The sequence below is a fragment of the Borostomias antarcticus genome (genome assembly GCF_949987555.1).
Source record: "Borostomias antarcticus genome assembly, chromosome: 12".
Taxonomy (NCBI): domain Eukaryota; kingdom Metazoa; phylum Chordata; class Actinopteri; order Stomiiformes; family Stomiidae; genus Borostomias; species Borostomias antarcticus.
The window spans coordinates 8,474,390-8,491,954 of NC_140245.1; the positions used below are offsets into that span (position 1 = coordinate 8,474,390).

General features: G+C 45.3%; 1 protein-coding gene across 1 annotated transcript in view; it reads right to left on the reverse strand.

The window, feature by feature from the left end:
• Window positions 1-17,565, reverse strand: part of LOC311315678 (collectin-12-like) — a gene marked incomplete at both ends in the record, with an annotated part of 52,339 nt that overhangs the window by 6,631 nt on the left and 28,143 nt on the right. The window contains 13 exons of the mRNA XM_084446382.1: window positions 2,439-2,462; window positions 2,922-3,098; window positions 3,194-3,572; window positions 3,870-3,920; window positions 4,233-4,327; window positions 4,468-4,616; window positions 6,886-7,002; window positions 9,199-9,345; window positions 9,586-9,695; window positions 9,873-10,015; window positions 10,155-10,667; window positions 11,107-12,150; window positions 12,309-12,395. Coding sequence (XP_084302508.1) covers window positions 2,439-2,462; window positions 2,922-3,098; window positions 3,194-3,572; window positions 3,870-3,920; window positions 4,233-4,327; window positions 4,468-4,616; window positions 6,886-7,002; window positions 9,199-9,345; window positions 9,586-9,695; window positions 9,873-10,015; window positions 10,155-10,667; window positions 11,107-12,150; window positions 12,309-12,395 — 3,036 coding nt within the window. The remainder of the gene's footprint in view (window positions 1-2,438; window positions 2,463-2,921; window positions 3,099-3,193; window positions 3,573-3,869; window positions 3,921-4,232; window positions 4,328-4,467; window positions 4,617-6,885; window positions 7,003-9,198; window positions 9,346-9,585; window positions 9,696-9,872; window positions 10,016-10,154; window positions 10,668-11,106; window positions 12,151-12,308; window positions 12,396-17,565) is intronic.

A 17,565-nucleotide genomic window follows, 5' to 3' on the forward strand; every position in this document is an offset into this window, starting at 1 on the left:
TCTTTAATTCTGTATTTCTCTCCTGTCTGTGGGTGAAAAAAACTCTTGGTGTTGTGTGTGTGAGAACAATGAGTACATCTCCCACATCTGTAGTTCCCATATACTTCCTGGGACAACCAATTGGTGGGAGGGGTGGGCTCCCTGTACATAGAAGTAACAACACTGTCTTTAATATTTCTACCTCTCTTGAAACAGAAACTAGGGGTGGATTTGGCTATTTCTGTCAAATTGGGATCACAATTCAAAATATTCCAGTGTTTTTTGATAATAGTTTTTACTTCGTTGGAGACATTACTATATTCAGAAACAAATATCGGTTTCATGGAATTTTCTTTCTGTTCCTGGGGTCCCGGTGTCAGTAGGAGTTGTCTATCCTTTTCCTTAGCTCTATCGTATGCTTTATCAATGGTTTCTTTTCTGTACCCTCTACTAGCAAATCTGTCCTTCATTTCTATGGCACTAGTTTCAAAATCTGATTCCTTATTGCATATGCGCTTTAATCTAAGGAATTGTCCATAAGGAATATTCTCTACCATCGACTTAGGGTGGTGACTATTAGCATGTAAAAGGGTGTTTCTGTCAGTATCTTTTCGGAAGATGGAAGTGTCCAACGTCCCCTTCTCATTGACAGAAATTAGCAAATCTAAAAAATGTATTTTCTTTTTGTCATATTCCATGGTGAATCTTAGGGAGGGATGTGAGCTGTTAATGAAATCTTTAAAACCAAACATGGCTTCTTCCGGACCAGTGAACACTAACAGGATATCATCAATATATCTCTTATAAAACAGAATACTGTCTTTAAACGGGTTTCTAGGGTTGAAAAATGAAATTTTCTTCCCATAACCCCATAAATAGGTTGGCATAGTTGGGCGCAAAAGGAGAACCCATGGAGGTCCCTTCAATCTGTAGATAAAACTTCTTGTCAAACATAAAATAATTGGATTCCAATATGAATTTCGTAAGGGTCATCAAGAAGTCAACTGGAGCTTGTTCCATAGGTCTAAGGAAGTACTGTATGGCCTCAATGCCGCCCTCATGTGGTATATTAGTATATAAACTTTCAACATCAAATGATACCAGAAGAGCCTCTTTGGGTAAGGTTATCTCTGTCAGTTCTCTCAATACATCCCTGGTATCTGCCACATACGAGGGGATCAGATCATCCTTTTTTTAAAAGCACCTGTGTTCTTCTCTCAGCACGAACCTGATGAAGCCATAGGCGAAACGCGTTGTTCGTTTCTTTTAATTAATAAAAGTACGGAATTACCAGCCTTGTGTCGCGGTGACTCCTTCCTACTTGATATATATATATATATTTATATTAAACTCAGCTATTACGTTAAAATAAAATGTTGGCTTAGGTTGTTTTGATTAAATGGGTAGTGGGTTATTTTGGATATTTAGCCTTATTTGTGGTCTGTCTACCATGAACCCGAAACATAGAGACCATAATTTCACTGATCGTTACAGTATTTAGCTAGCTGCAGTTTCTATGCAGGCTCTCAATGGTCTACAATATCTGTCAATGGGGCATACATGAATGCATTGAAAAACTATGATGAGTGTGTTTTTTTGAGACGGGAAGCACAGGGTGTAGTCTTACTGACCTCAATATGCTCTCCTGTGAAATGTATCGCAATCCGAATATTTGTAGGTGTTTGGCATGACTTGCACATTGTCCTCTGTGGGCAGAGTGAAAACAAGCCCCAGGGGAGTTTTTATATCCAAGCCATGCCAAACATGTAAAAATATTCAGATTGCAGTACATTTCCAAAGGAGCACACTAACCCATTAAGTAAATAAGACTCCTCTACTTAATCAAAACAACCCGACTGCAATTTCATTGATATTTGATATTGATATTTGATTTTTAAAATGATTTATCAGAATGTATCAAAACGCGCACATCTGGTTTTCCAATATACTCTTATACACGTATGTGTGTATGTGTGTTGTGTGTGTGTGTAGCATATGCACATGTTTATTTTAACATAATAGCTGGGTTAATTTGGATTTTATATACGCAATACAGATGTTCAGACAAAAATGACAAGAAGAAGACCAGCTTACGCTGCTGAGGTCACATGATGTCCTGTCAACTGCGGAGGTGCCTCTTGTGGAGGTCAGCCATGTTTTCTGCAGCTCGGTCCCTCTCGCTAGCATAGGCCAAGCTTTGAGACACCATGGAACATGCAGAACAAAATTGTGTGGAGCCAGCAGGTCAGGCACCATGCATTCAAAATATCCCTTAATTTTGGCACAATAATAAGAGCATAAAAGAGAAGGTGAAGTGATGTTGGGGTAGGGAGGGTTAGACTGAGAGAGAGAGAAGATGGAGAGATGTGGAGTGGAGGGTAAGACTGAGATATAGAGTGGATGAAGTGTGTGTTGCTGTCTGTCCGCTCCGTTATCAGCCATGCCTCAACAAAACTCACAGCTTCGCCTGGCCAAGATCCAGTCTGGGAGACGCACACGCACGCATGCACAAACACACAGACACATGCACGCACAGAGACACATGCACACATACATGTGCACACATACACACAGATATGACCAAATTTAACACACAGTGATGTAGCCTACACACCTCTACCATTCCTATCTATATTACCTTGACAGTATTGTACCTAAATCTATGGGCTTGACACATCTGAGAGCCAGTCATGTAGGAGTATCTGCTCCAAGTCTGGCCTCCTGACTGGGTTTGGAGCCAGGCACCACCTAATCAGTTCCTTGCAAGCTACAGGATCAGACATTAGAGAGATGATGTTTGAAACCAACATGGGATTGCCCGGTTTTCAGTTCTATGATATACTATCTGTATTGATACAACGTAAGCTTGGCATTTGCTTAGTTTACGCTGTTCCATACTGTTCAAAAAGAGACATCTAAGCTCTCCTTCAAGCAACTCTTACATTTGGACACCCCTTTCTGGAAGCTCAGGCGTCCAGCCACAATCTCATCCTCTGTCTTGAATGGCAGATCCCCACACACCAGGTCAAAGAGCAGGACTCCCAGGGACCAGACGGTGGCTTCGCGGCCGTGGTATTTTCCATTCAGAACCCACTCAGGTGGGTAGAAGTCATCAGTGCCTGAAAGAGAGAGACGGAGAGAGAGAGTGATTATGCCATATCCCTATGTCCATGGTGCATCAGTCCAACACCGTTCAGTCTCCTGCTTCCCTCACCCCAAAACTCTCGGTAGAGTCCATTCTTCAGCCGATCCCCACAGCCAAAGTCAATGAGCTTGACCTTCATGGTGTCGATGTTAATGAGGAGGTTCTCCATCTTCACGTCCCGGTGGAGGACACGGCGGTCACGGCAGTGACGCACCGCCATTACCACCTGCTTCATGATTGTCTTGGCGAGGTGTTCGTCCACCCGGCCCCCTGTCTGCTTGGTGTACTCAGACAGGTCCATGCATGGGATCGGCCTCTCCAGGATCAGGATGAACATCTTGGGCTGCTCGAACCACTCAATGAGCTCCAGCACGTTCTCGCAGCTGGGAGGCTCGCTCACGATCTGCATGAGGGCCACCTCCAGGGGCAGTCTGTGTGATGCTCCAGGCTATGGGGGGGAGAGGGGGGGGGGGGGGAGTAGGGGTGACAGGTGAGGGGGGAGGTGGAGGGACGGTTGAGAGGTGGTGGACCAGGTGAGGGGTGAGGTGATGGGAGATGGGAGATGGGGGTCTACTTATGGATTGATCCCTTAGAAGCTACAGTGTGCATTTGAAGATGTATGGGTGGAACCTACTTCTATAGGTGGAACTCCAGCATATATTTGCTTGGAGAAGAATTTAAATTGCCAACTGGTTCTTGCTATGGTGCTATACGCAAAAATATACTGTACAGTGACCATACTTACGATTCTGATGAAGCGCTCCGATCTCTGCTTAGGAACGTATTTAATGGCCACCTGGTCGACGGGAGGAGGAGGGGCACATATTTGAATATTCAGCCCAAATCTAATGGGCCATACTGACCAGTTACCCAGTAGGGACTCTTTTACATTTCTGCGGACTTCTTCAGGCCAGGACATACTAGATGTACAGTATTTCCAGGTATGTTATTTAATGAAACAACTTATTTGCAAAGGGACTAAATCTGTTGTTATTTAGCAAATGGTTTTGACACTTTGACACCTCGTTTAAACACAAAAGCCGTGGTGTGGTGTGTTTGGGGCAGGGGGGTGAGCAGAAATGCAGAGGAGGAGGAGGAGAGGGTGAACCTGTTTGCCGTCTGCCGTGCGCGTTCCTGCGTAGACGGATCCAAACCCGCCTTCGCCCAGCAGCTTCCCCACAGAGTAGCGGGAGGTGAACCCGTCTGCAAGACACACCTCCCAAGATCACTCAATCTCCCCTTCAACCACTGTCATGTGACCTCACATTGATCATCTACTCATGGAGAGACCAGGATGGATGAGTCTCTCAACATGTGAGGGTCATGGATGGTTGAGGTCCTACCTGTGCATGGCAAGTTGCGCTGGGCCTGGGATGGCTGGTCTGAGCTCTGGTTTGTGGGGGCAGGGCCTCTCTTTCTCTTTTTGGAGCATTTGAAGGGTGTGTTCTCCTCCTCCCTGGCCCTCTTTTGACCTCTCTTGGCCTGGTTCTCCCTGAGGGGAGGCAAGATGGTCTGGTTCTCCCTGAGGGGAGGCAAGATGATCTGGTTCTCCCTGAGGGGACGCTGCAGAAGCTGGATCATGGCCATTGCTCTGGTCTGCACAGGTATATTTTAATGTTTGTTTTAATTAAAACAAAAATAAATATACACATTAGTGTTGATACTTCAGTTTTATATTTCTTCAGTTGTATATTTGTTAGTCATGTAATTAGCGTAGCATATTACACATTTTAATTTCCTTTTCAATACTATTAAACAAATGAACTCTGACTGATAATACATATTTGCTTTACATTTGTTTTAATCTAAACATGCAAGTTCTTCTTCGTTCAGACTCACTTTGATCTTAATCAACCTCCGCCGGATACAGTGTCCAATGTCCTTCAGCTTCCTAGCTACGGGCCAGTCAGGGCGAGCCTCTGTCTCTGTTATCCGAGGCTTTTTAGATGGACCTTCGCCATCGTCCTTTAATTGAGCTCTGCGCTTTCTCTTCATCCTGAACTATTCTACATTCATTAAAACAGACATGATTTTCACTAGAACATTCTGATGCCATGTTAGATCTGTCATTTGCCATTTCACACTAAGGCTGATCATCAAACATTTTAACTCAAGGTAGACTAAAGGAGTCTACAATTAAGTATTTCTGCAATTTCATATTTTCTTCTTTCTTTTTTTACTGTCATTATTCATCCCAGACATTTCCTCATATCACTAGTATATTTTTATTTCTGATTTACTGATGTCTTATTCAAATACATACAGAACCTACCATGAGCTGTAGATCTGGGAGGTCATATGATCATAACGTGTGCATGTCAAGTTAGACCATGATCATAGAATGTCCACTATTATGACGTCATAATAGCCATGCAGTTTGCGTCACCAGTGTCAATCAATCAGTCCCTCCAGAAAAACGCAGGCAAAAATCCTTGATTATGCAATGGAATATGCGGGGGTTTTATGTGATTTTATGCGTTGAAAATGCGGGGATTTTCTGAAGTTGCGGGAACTTGCGAATATTGCGAGAATATGAGAAAAATGCAAGAACCTGTCCTGTAATTCCGTACACACACCACTCTAATGCATATAGCCTACACTACGTCTTCGCATGCTTCACATGGAATGATACGAGAAATAACAAAACCATAGCCTATGCGAGAGCGCCGAGACCAGGTAGACGTATAGACTAGCGTCATGATTGAAGGCAGCCTAGGAAGCATTGGAATTTATAAACAACCCCCGATGTCTGGTCTCTGTGGTCGTCCAGGTCATTTGCTATTTCCAAGTTTATCAGACCAAACATTTTGCCCATGTCTATGATCTGATGTTTATTGATTTGATCTCAATATAATCGATGCAGCTGTACTTTAGCCTAGTACTCTTATTGGCTATTTATTTCCTTCATTCATGATGAGAATAGCAGAGGACTTTGAACTTGATGCATTAAACATAAATTGGTGCAATTCACTAGAATGCAGGAAATGAGATGTCTGACACTCATAATCTCATGGGAGAGGACCACCAGACCCCTGCTTTATTTGTGTTCCGTGAAAGTGGGACTGCTGGCAAGGTGTCCCTTAATTTTCCCCATTGAAGGTGGCAACCCTACAAACGAGGTGAAAAACATTAAAACTTGAAGCAGAAAAATGTGGGAAGTATGAAATCAAGCGAGCCCTGCATATTCCACGTTTTTTGCGCGGAGTTCAGTGATTATCGCAGTGAAAATGCGCTCTTTCTAAAATTATGTGACCCTTGCATAATCTGCGCCTTTACACCAATGATGGGATGATGGCTTGTCTATCTCGCATTATTAGAGGTAGCCTACTCATTAAAGATATCAACATGTTGTTTTACCAGTTCATTTGTGTTGGGCTGATTAGCCTCCATAAGCGCTTTTATTTCATTGCATTTACGAGTGAGAACACCCAACTTCCCTCGCCGCGTTGCCATGCGTTTATAAAGTTATTTTTCTCTCTCTACCACCATCTCACCAATAGTGAGACCAATGCTCCATAGTTTCTTTACTTATTTAGCACTTTAGGGTTAGTATCTGAGTATCTGAAGTCCTGTGTGTATTGTCTGAACAGGAAAGGAGACAGGAGACAGCCCCTTGGGAGGGCCATGTGTTGCTAACCGCTCGCTCTGACACAGCTCTGAAGCCTCACATATTGTGGTCAGTCAGGTAGTGGCCGGACAGGTTGTCCGTAATCCAGGTTACCAGGGGGGCATCCACCTGCACTGCCCATAGCTTGTCTCACAACAGTATGGGAGTGGGCCCTGTGTAGCGGGTACAGAAGACGATGGCGTCGTCCATGCTGATGTGAGCCTGGTGGGCAAACTGCAGAGGGTTCAGGTCTGTCTTCACCGGGGATCTTCTGAGGTGAGCCAGGACAAGCACTTCCAGGGTCTTCATTAGCCTGGTATGACCATCCCGATCTAGCAAGCTCACTGCTTCGCTCCGCAATATCGCGTTAGTGAAACAGAATGTGAGCTCGCGAGAACGGGATGGTCGTACCAGTCTTCATGGTCTATAGTCATTTAGGAATATCACCTGTCTCATCTTATTCATTACATTTCCCCCAAGGTAATCGATTAGATCAATATATAAACAGTAAAGGACACGCAGGTTTTGTGTTTCTCATTTTATTATTTTATTGTAGCCTATATTGAGTGATGTAGTGTGTTGTACCAAACCAGTGGCCAGTGTGGTCATTTATTGGAAGAGGTAAAGATTAGGGGGTGTCACTTGAGCACAGGAAAGACATTCAGTGGAGAACAGTCTGGGAATAGCATTAGAGAGGGAAATCATATATGTATGCTTATGATAACAATTGATTAACACTATGCAAATTAGAAAACATGATAACATTTGTAATCTGTTACAGATGTTTTTACATACGGTATATGGCTTAACATTGAACAGAACATGTTTCATGAGGGATATATACTATAAGTACATAAATATTGTACCTGTATCGCTAAAATATATCAAGCTTCATATTGGCAGTCTAAGGCCTAAGAAATTCCTCTGCATAAAACAGCAGCATTGCTAACATTGAGTGTGCATTCTCAATAAAGATTTCCCCTACAGACATTTGGCACTTCAACATTGACATGATAGAAATATACAGTAGCTTAATGATCAGAACAAAGAAAAAACTGTGACAAGCACTGGCACAGTCGTGGGCTCTGGTGCATCTCATAGGACACATGAACGGACGGAGGAGTGCCGTTTTAATAGCTCCCGACAAAAAGACAATAGGGTACTGGTTAACAACGAAAAGCAGAGGGAAATACTTTGTATTCAGCTTATGGGTTCAAATTCTAACATAATCTAAAACCTAATCTCAAACCAGGTGTTAATTAATAGTTTTGTATTCCAATATTATGATATAATGATATAGATTATTTTCTCTGATTTCCTGAATATATTGTGAAAAGTATTTACATATAACTTTACAACAATGGTTGCACCAAAAGTTGCCATCTACTGTAAGTGTGGGTATACTGTATATCCTCTTGGTCCTGTGCTTCATGCTTGTCTTCTTCTTGTGTTCAGGAAAACAGGAGGAGAATGGTAACAGTTATCTGTCTGTGTGGAAGACTGCAACCATGATACAAATGTCAGTCCAAGTTGTGGTCCCAAAGGAGAGGACTTCTCAGAGTCCTAGGGTAATGTCTGTCATCATGTTCTTCATCATCTCATCCCATCTTCTCAGAGTCCCAGGGTAATAGAGAGGTGAAGTCTGATGTCATTTTGTAGGTTGAAAAGTTAGCATCACCGCAATTTGGTTCTGAGTTCTAAATCCCTCTTGGAAAAATGAATGGGATTCATGAAAAATGCTGATAATAAGGTATGTTTAACAGAGACTCTCAGACTGGAGTACGTTTTGTTATAAAAGTTAAAATACATCACTGAAGATAGGTTTTGTGAATTTTGAAGCCTTTAGTTGGTTCTGAGATCAATGTTGCTAGTGCTATGCTAAACATTTTTTGGTATTTATTCAGTTTGGGTCGCCTCACGTCCTCTAGTGCTATGAAAAACATGGCTGCCATTTGACTGCTGTAGTCCAGTTTCAATTATGGTTAGCATATCTCAACAACATCAACATCGAAACTAAAGGCTTAAAAATTCACAAAAAACATCTTCAATTATGTATTTTAACTTTTATAACAAAACATACTCCAGTCTGGGAGTCTCTGTTAAACACATACCTTATTTTCAGCATTTTTCGCGAATCCCATTCATTTTTCCCATAGGGATTTAGAACTCAGAACCAAATGGCAGCGATGCTAACTTGTCAGCCTACAAAATGATGTCATCACCTCACCACTCCATGTCTGTCAGTTTATGTTCTTCATCATCTCATCACATCTTCTCCCATCTTGACTGGTGCTATAAAACTGGTACTGTCACTGTACAGAGAAATACAAAAAACAACTTGAAATTATCCATTTGCATGCCAGGCTAAAATCTGTCAAAAATAGTCATATATCATCAAGACAGAAGATAAAAAAGTCAACATTGCAAAAAGCAAACAAACATCCAATCCACAGCTACAGTACTGTACTTACACTCAGAGCTACGTTCACAGATGAAGCCGATACGGTCAGTGCAGTAGAAGTCGTTCCAGTTGGCCTCGTGGATGAGGCCAGCGCAGTCCTCCCCTTCCTCATGCCCGTGAGTCCAGTTGTCAGGCTGGCCCGGCTTCCACTTCCTACAAGGACCATCATACACCACAACTTCAACATTCTTGAAAAGATACAGTTGTATTTCCATACTGCCTCACTGTTTCAGGGTCTCCAAGTCACAACCTTGTGATTAGTCAGAACCTTTGTTACTCAGAAATTGTATGATTGACCAATTTATTGACTGAAGTCTTGTTTTACTGGTTGATTGATTAATTGATTAATTGATTAATTGATTGATCGATCAATTGTCCAACTGATGCACTCACGAGATGCTGGGCAGGGTTCCATCCACCCATCTCCACACATTCTCCTCCTCTCTGTCTGTCAGGCCCAGCCAGAAGTAGCCCTTTCCTGATATCTGCTCCCTCATCCACTCCTGAGGTAGACGAGGAGAAGGAACATACGCAGTTTCTAATATTCAATATCCTATTCAGAAAAACATATGCTGTACGAATATTCAATATGCTATTCATAAGTTTGCCTATAGCGTTTTGTAATGAAAGCATTGAGACTTTAGCATTTAAGTCAGAGATGACTCCTGGTCCTTCTCTACCTGCTCCTCCATGTCATTCATGATGACCATCAACGACGTCCTGTTGAGACAGAACTCCTCGGCCTCGTTGAAGTTCAGTCTCTGTGCGCCTGACGAGAAGTAGTAACATCTGTCCCTGTAATTTCTCCACTGTGATGGGCAGCCTGAAATATGAATAACAACAACTCTCACTATGCATGTTCACCAAGTAATGTTGCACTCAATGTTGTCTATCTAATATGTTGTTTTGTCTGTATAATGGCATTCCAATTTTAGCGTTAAGAGTTAGGGTTCATGACTTACCTGGGGTTGTGGTGGTGGCCAAAGGCGCCTGGATCTGCTTAGACACTGAGGGAAGTGGCTCTGGAGGGGGAGGGACAGTTGGAGGGACCACCACCTGACCCTTGAGTCCTGGTAACCCTGGAGGTCCTGGGGGGCCAATGGGCCCAACAGGCCCAGCAGGGCCCTCCACCCCTGGGGGCCCGGCTGGCCCTCTGGGCCCCTGAGGTCCCTGTGCTCCCTGAGGCCCGGGTAGTCCATCCCTGCCTATGAGTCCAGTGGCTCCAGGCTCTCCCTTCTCACCAGGGCTCCCTGCCCGGCCCCCTGATCCCCTGGAGCCTTTGGGGCCCGGGGTTCCCCGAGCTCCGGGTAGACCCTTCATCCCTGCGACCCCTAGTGGTCCTGCAGAACCCTTCTCTCCCTTAGGTCCCTGCACCCCTTCCACCCCCACGCCTCCTCTCTCACCCTTCTGGCCCTGCTGGCCCACTGGGCCCTGGGGGCCCTTGTCTCCTCTGGGGCCCCGAGGCCCCGGGGGACCTGAAACATAACGGGACAACAATTACTGAAACAATGCCAGTCTGAATATATATCATGAAGATGAATTATGTACATAATTAAGAGCACGAGTCTTTAAAGCCTCAGTCTGCGATTGAAAAGTAAATACAATTTATTTTGTTTTGGTCAGCCCCTTAGTGTTGGTGAGCAAGGAATCTATCTGTCTACTGTGTCTACAGTATCTACCTATCTACCAATCAATCAATCATTGGACTGCTCTTGGCCTACAGAATCTACTTATAGCTAGTTGGCGATTATCGTTATGGAGAATAACCGCCCATTGGGGAAACACTGACATGACTATAAAATGAAGCGCAGTGGTGTGAACGGCCGAGCCCTAGGGGGCGCTGTTGTATGGTAAATATCAATTGCAGACCGAGGCTTTAATGCGTGTATGCCCTTCCCATGTCCGGCCCCTTACCCTGCAGGATGGTGAAGTTGGTGATGAGCTGCGAGTGTTTACTGTCCACCAGCTTCATCTCCTCCATGACCACCGAGAGGCTGCTGACCTCTTTGTCCAGCCTGGCGGCCAGCTCATCCTGCTGGGCCCGCAGCTCGCCGGCGTCCGCCCTGGCCTCCGCCACGCTCCCGTTGAGCCCCAGGAGGAGGTCCGAGTGGCTCATGGCGGTCTCGGCGCACCAGCGCAGCCCGTTCAGGTCCGAGCTGATGGCGCCGAGCAGCTGCGTGGCGAAGCTCACGTTCCCCGTGACCCGGTCCATGACGGCCTCCTGGCGGTCCAGGCGGGCCTCCGTGTCGTCGAACCGGCCCGACGTGGCGTTGTCGTGGTCGCGCTGGCGGTCCATCAGCTCGCGCAGGCTCTGGTCGTGGCCCTCGGTCAGCGCCGAGGCGTTCTGGACCTGTCCCGTCAGGGCGCCGAGCTGGGACCCCATGTCCTCCAGGGCCTCGCCGTTGGCCCGGGCCAGCGCCGAGCTGTTGGCCGCCAGCACCTGCAGGTTCTGGACCTTCTCCCTCAGCCAGTCGGCGTCGGCCTGGCTCTGCCGCGCCATCTGCTGGAGACCCTGGTAGTCGTTCTTCAGCTTCTGCACCGCCTGCCCCGCGTCCTCCACCGTCCTCTGGAGGGCGCCGAGGAGGCCGCGCTGCTGCGCCTGCGTCAGGTTCAGGGCGTTGATGCTCACCTGGGCGCCGCCCTGCTCCTTCACCCACTCCTGGAGCTCCGTCTGGAGCTTGGCCGTGTCCGACTGCAAGCTGCCTATCTGGACTTCGTACGAGGCCAGGGTGCGGTTGACCCGCCTCAGGGAGGCGGCGTTGCCGTCCAGCACGCTCTGCAGGGAGAAGTGACCGCTCTGCATGTCCTCCCCCGTGGCCTGGAGCTGGTCCAGCACGGCCCGGTTGGTGCTGGCCCGCTGGGCGATGTCGTTCAGCTGGCTCTGTAACGTCTGGAGGTCCGATTTGAAGGACAGGATCTCACTGGTGGCGTTCTCAGACTTCTCACCCGACTGGTTGTCTAGGCGACGGAGACACAATACCAAACATTACGTATTTCTACAACAGAGCATGATATAATTTAATGACAGTGTCATGGTTGGAGCTGAAAATATATAAAAATGTAAAAATACATCTGATATTTAGTCATAATAACACGTGAGTAATAATATGACTCACCAAGTTTCTTCAAGTCCGTCTCCACAGCTGCGATCTTCCCTCCATAGTTCTGAACGCCCTCAGACACGCTGTCCATCCGCTGGACCACTGAGACACACACACACACACACACACACACACACACACAGGGACAGAACAGCTGAGTCACTGAGACACACACACACACACACACACACACACACACACACACACACACACACAGCTGAACCACTGAAACACACACACAGACACACACACAGGGACAGAACAGCTGAACCACTGGCACACACACACACACACACACACACACACACACACACACACACACACACACACACACACACACATAGGGACATAACAGCAAAATCACTGAGACACACATACATACATACACACACACACACTCACTCACACACACACACACACACACACACACACACACACACACACACACACACACGTTTGAAAGCACGACGTGAGAATGGTCCAGGAAGCAGGAACAGGACAGAAAGGGGGAGGTAACATGGAACCCTTTGCAAACTGCACAGCCTCTGTCATTGTGCTGAACAAGATCCTCCGTAAACTATACGATACGATAGTACTTTATTGTCAGCAAGCTGAAATTATTTTTGCATCCATGGCACCTTCGTACAAGAGTTACACACATGTGGAGGACACACCAAGACAGACATAAAACACATCCAGAACATATCCACAGAATACAAAAGGCAACCAGTTGGAAAGAGGTTGACCTATTCTGGTTAAGCAGACCAATAGACTGGTGTACAAAGGAATTCTTCAGTCTGTTGCATCAAAATTTTGGGACTCTAAAGTGGCTCCTGGAGGGTAACAGTTGGTATTCTCCGTTCAGAACATGCAAGGGGTCAGAGGATATACTAACAGCTAATCTAAGCATGCTTTTGGTCTGAGCTTCTGTGAAGGACTAGTAAAACACTCACGTTCCCCCCCACCCACCCCAATGGGTACAGACACTGACACAGGAAATGCATGACACTTAATTTCCTGTGGCATGTGGCAAGCCATAGGTGGGGTCATAGAGGGGTCTCTCCTATGGTTTTGTTGCATGTGTCCTGCAGGAATGCTGCCTGTCTGCCTTTGGTTACAAATCTGATCTCTTCCTTTCATAAATCGGTGCCCTACTGTGACGGAGGTCTCTAAATGGGGCTCATGGCGAAGAGGAAACCAAAGCCCAGCAACTTAAGAACTCATATAGCATGAGGACCCTATCTGAGCTAGTCTACACATTCTAGCCAGTCGAAAGGGGATGCACTGTGATTTTTGAACACTAGAGGGCGATAGTGCCCCTTACACCTCTTGTTAAGGAAACTGCAAGCAGAGATCTTCCAGCATAGCACTGCAAAACATCAATGCCTTTCAAAAGCATATCATTACAGCTTCTTTGCCCAAATCAATTATCACATTCAGCTGTGATTAATGAAAAATACATATCGACAAGTTTGATCACTTATAATAGTTAGGCTTAGCGACAATCATGGCGTTTCCTGAATGTGTGTTGTACAGCACAAAAACTCTAGGACATAACTATTCAACTCAGGTCAAATTCCCTTCTGCATCTGCCCATCTGTGCTTAGTGTATGATCCACATGTGTTGTTGTTATTCTGTCAGTATGGGGGCATCTCTCAAGCATGGAGAAACACAACTGAAAAACATCCAAGGCACTCATTGTTATCATTCCAGACATGTCTAGCATTAGCAAACAACAACAAACATGTCTAGCATTAACAAACAACAACAAACAAAAACACAGAGGTTCAGTTCAAAGGCCTTTTGGTCAGTATCAGCTGGGTCGGGCCAGTGTGGGGGAGCCAGTGTGGGGGAGGTCAGATGGACTTCTCTGTGTGTCTCTGTGTAGTCCAATTCAGTCCAAATGTTCCAATATATAGTCCTTATAAACAGTTCATTTTAACTCCTTCATCCATTCCCTCACGTTATAGCTCCCATATTATGATGAGACTTGAATATGACAAGACTTATTGAACGGGTTTATGTCAGCAGTCCTGACGCAGAAGTTTGTGCTTGTGAATAAATATTAGGGTGTGTGAATGTTTTTACAAATACGCCAACTATCTGTTCATGACCCGCATGCTGTCACTCTGTAACATCACCATCAAGAGACTAAGGCCTGGTTCATAGTCAACGCAAGCTACGCTGACGCGGCCGTGAAGAGGAACTTTAGGAAGATCCGTGGTGAGCCGAGAGCGGCAGGCCTATGGGCCGATGGAACGCTGCTCTCTCTCTCTCTCTCTGAAGCGAGAGCGGCAGGCCTATGGGCCTATGGAACGCTGCTCTCTCTCTCTTTCTCTCTCTCTCTCTGAAGGGAGAGCAGCAGGCCTATGGGCCTATGGAACGCTGCTCTCTCTCTCTCTCTCTGAAGGGAGAGCGGTAGGCCTATGGGCCGATGGAACGTTGCTCTCTCTCTCTCTTTCTCTCTCTTTCTCTCTCTCTCTCTCTCTCTGAAGGGAGAGCAGCAGGCCTATGGGTCTATGGAATGCTGCTCTCTCTCTCTCTCTCTCTCTCTCTCTCTCTCTCTCTCTCTCTCTCTCTCTCTCTGAAGCGAGAGCGGAAGGCCTATGGGCCGATGGAACGCTGCACTCCAGGACCAAGTTGGGTGAACGGATGGACTTAATTTTGTCCTCTTGGTTGAAGTTGATTGCGCTCTAAAAACATGAAATAATAAAACCAAAAATACAGCAACGCAAAGTAGATGAGATGGTGGTTGGGAAGCAAAGGGAACTGTTTAAAGGAATTCCAATATACTGTACCTGGCTGAGTTCATAGTTTACAACCATTCATCTCTTACAAAATAAATAAATACTGTAGATGAATAAATAAATAATAAGGTTAACAGTAGTAGCATAATAATATAACATTGTTATCACAGCAGTGCAGATTGAGATTAGCCTACAATTAGAGATTGGAATAAGTAGACTATCTTTTTGGATTCCAGATTATTTTAAAAGCAGGGAATGCACACCAGACATGGAACACAAACGGGGATGGAAATGTATTTAGTGGTGATTTTTGGCATTGGTTGGATGGCTGCATTTTAAACTCACAACATTTCTAGACTATGCTAGCCAAGAAAAATACACCCTTGATTGCTATAGCTCAAACTCGCAAATCACCTGTTTGATAGGCTCTTTAATGCTGGTGTGATATGCGTTTTCGTACGTTAGTGTGATAATTTGCCCGTTCGAAAACGTAGCCATGGACATCGGCGCTAGTGTAATCCAGGCCTGACATTCTCTCTCTCTGACTCTCTCTCTCTCTTACTCTCTCTCCCTCTGATACACTCTCTCTCCCTCTCTCTGTCACTCTCCCTTTCTTTTGACACTCTCTTACACTCTCTCTCCCTCATACACTCTGTCTCTCTGACCCTCTTTCTCTCTGCACACTCTCTTTCTCATCCTCTCTCTCTCTCTGACCCACGCTCAATTCAATTCAATTCAATTCAATTCAAGGGGCTTTATTGGCATGGGAAACATACATTTTCATTGCCAAAGCAAACATCACCCAAAAAAATCGCAAACATGTTTAAGTATAAACGTAAATACAAATAGGTGAAGTGAGTGAATAGGTAAGTGTAATATTTACAAATGTATTTAAATGGTAACTTTTCTGTTTGTATATAAAGTGTCTATGTATTGATCAGTGCAGTGATACATACTCTCTCTTTCTCTCTGACACGCTGTCTCTCCCTCGCTCCTCTCTCCCTCATGCTCTCCCTCTGTCTGTACGGTATTCTGGCTTGTATAAGACATATTACTATTCAGGGAATGACTTACTGTCTACTCTGAACCTGGTTATGAAACGTTTGCCAACTGGGAGGTTATCCAGACAGGAGGCTGACCCTGGAGTGGGATTGGGAGAGACTGTTCACATCACAACAGAGACAGCTTTTTCTGAAAACTTTGACCTATATTTTCAGGGAAGGATGAGCTTGAGACCTAAAGACTGAGATGTCATAAAATGGCCAGTGCTTGAGATTATAAAGAGTTTGCATTTACTTTTTTGAAACTGAAGTCTCAACACTTCTGCGAACCCACAGCAAGCCACAAATAACAAAACAAACGTTCAAACTGGACATGGCTTGGAAATGCAACTGTTTAGTATCGGAAATGTGAGATTCCATAGCGTTAAACAAACATATAGCCAGACCATGCAGAACAATCACTGCAGCAGAAGGCACAATGTGAACACAATGTGTTCTGGACACTTGCAGCCATTTGTGAGTCAACCTGTGGTTCACGGGACAACAAATTGCTACCAAGCCATAAAATTTCCTCTGGGGTAGTTAAGTTGAGCTAGGGTGGTCGCTCCCTGCAAACTCATCTGGGAGGCATTAGAGCCAAAACATCCAAATCACCAGGGGCTCTGGTACAATATCACAGGCTGTTCTGCTGAAAACCCTGACAGGATTGATGACAATTCAACCCCCCACCCACCCAGAACAACACAACCCACATGGATGTGTACTTCTTGTGATCTGTTGCATTCCATTGTGGGGGACATAATATTTGGAGATGTTTCCTGTGTCACTGGAACATGGTTGCATTGTGTCAAACAACTTGTGGCATGACTGAACTTTAAGGGAGGGCTCGGTTGTAAAGCACATCTTCTCTCAGACGATGGCTCATCTCTGTACAATATCGACTGGACACGAGAGTATACAGTGAATTCTGTTGAGGAAGTGTCAGTTCAAGAGGTGCATCCATCTCCGAATAACGAGGGCGGGTCAACCATGCACATCATGGCCTAGCCACCAGAGGGCGCTGCGCGGGATTGGAACGGCCATATCTCGACATAGGAAGGTCATAGAGACACACAGAGTTTAAGTACATGGCTCTAGACCTGTGTACTTTAACCTGTAACTGTTTTTAATTATTATTATTGTACATTGCATTTGTTTTGTTGATTTGTGTCTCTGTCTAAACTCGTCATCACTGTAAATGAGGGAAACCTCAGTGCTTCACGAGTATAAATAAAGGTTTGAAATTAAATTAAATGCAGTAAGACCAAACATGTCCCGTTCGCACGCACGTGCACACAGCCAAAACAGGGCACGGGATTGAAACGGCCATAACTCCATGTGGGAAGGTCACAGAGACACACGGTTTGGACTGGCAGAAAGGACGTAATGTACACAGCAATACCAAACATGTCCCGCCAAAACGAAACTTTGCGCGAAGCCAGCTCCCCTCCAGCCACGCAGTTTGGACTGGCGTGTGCGGGGGT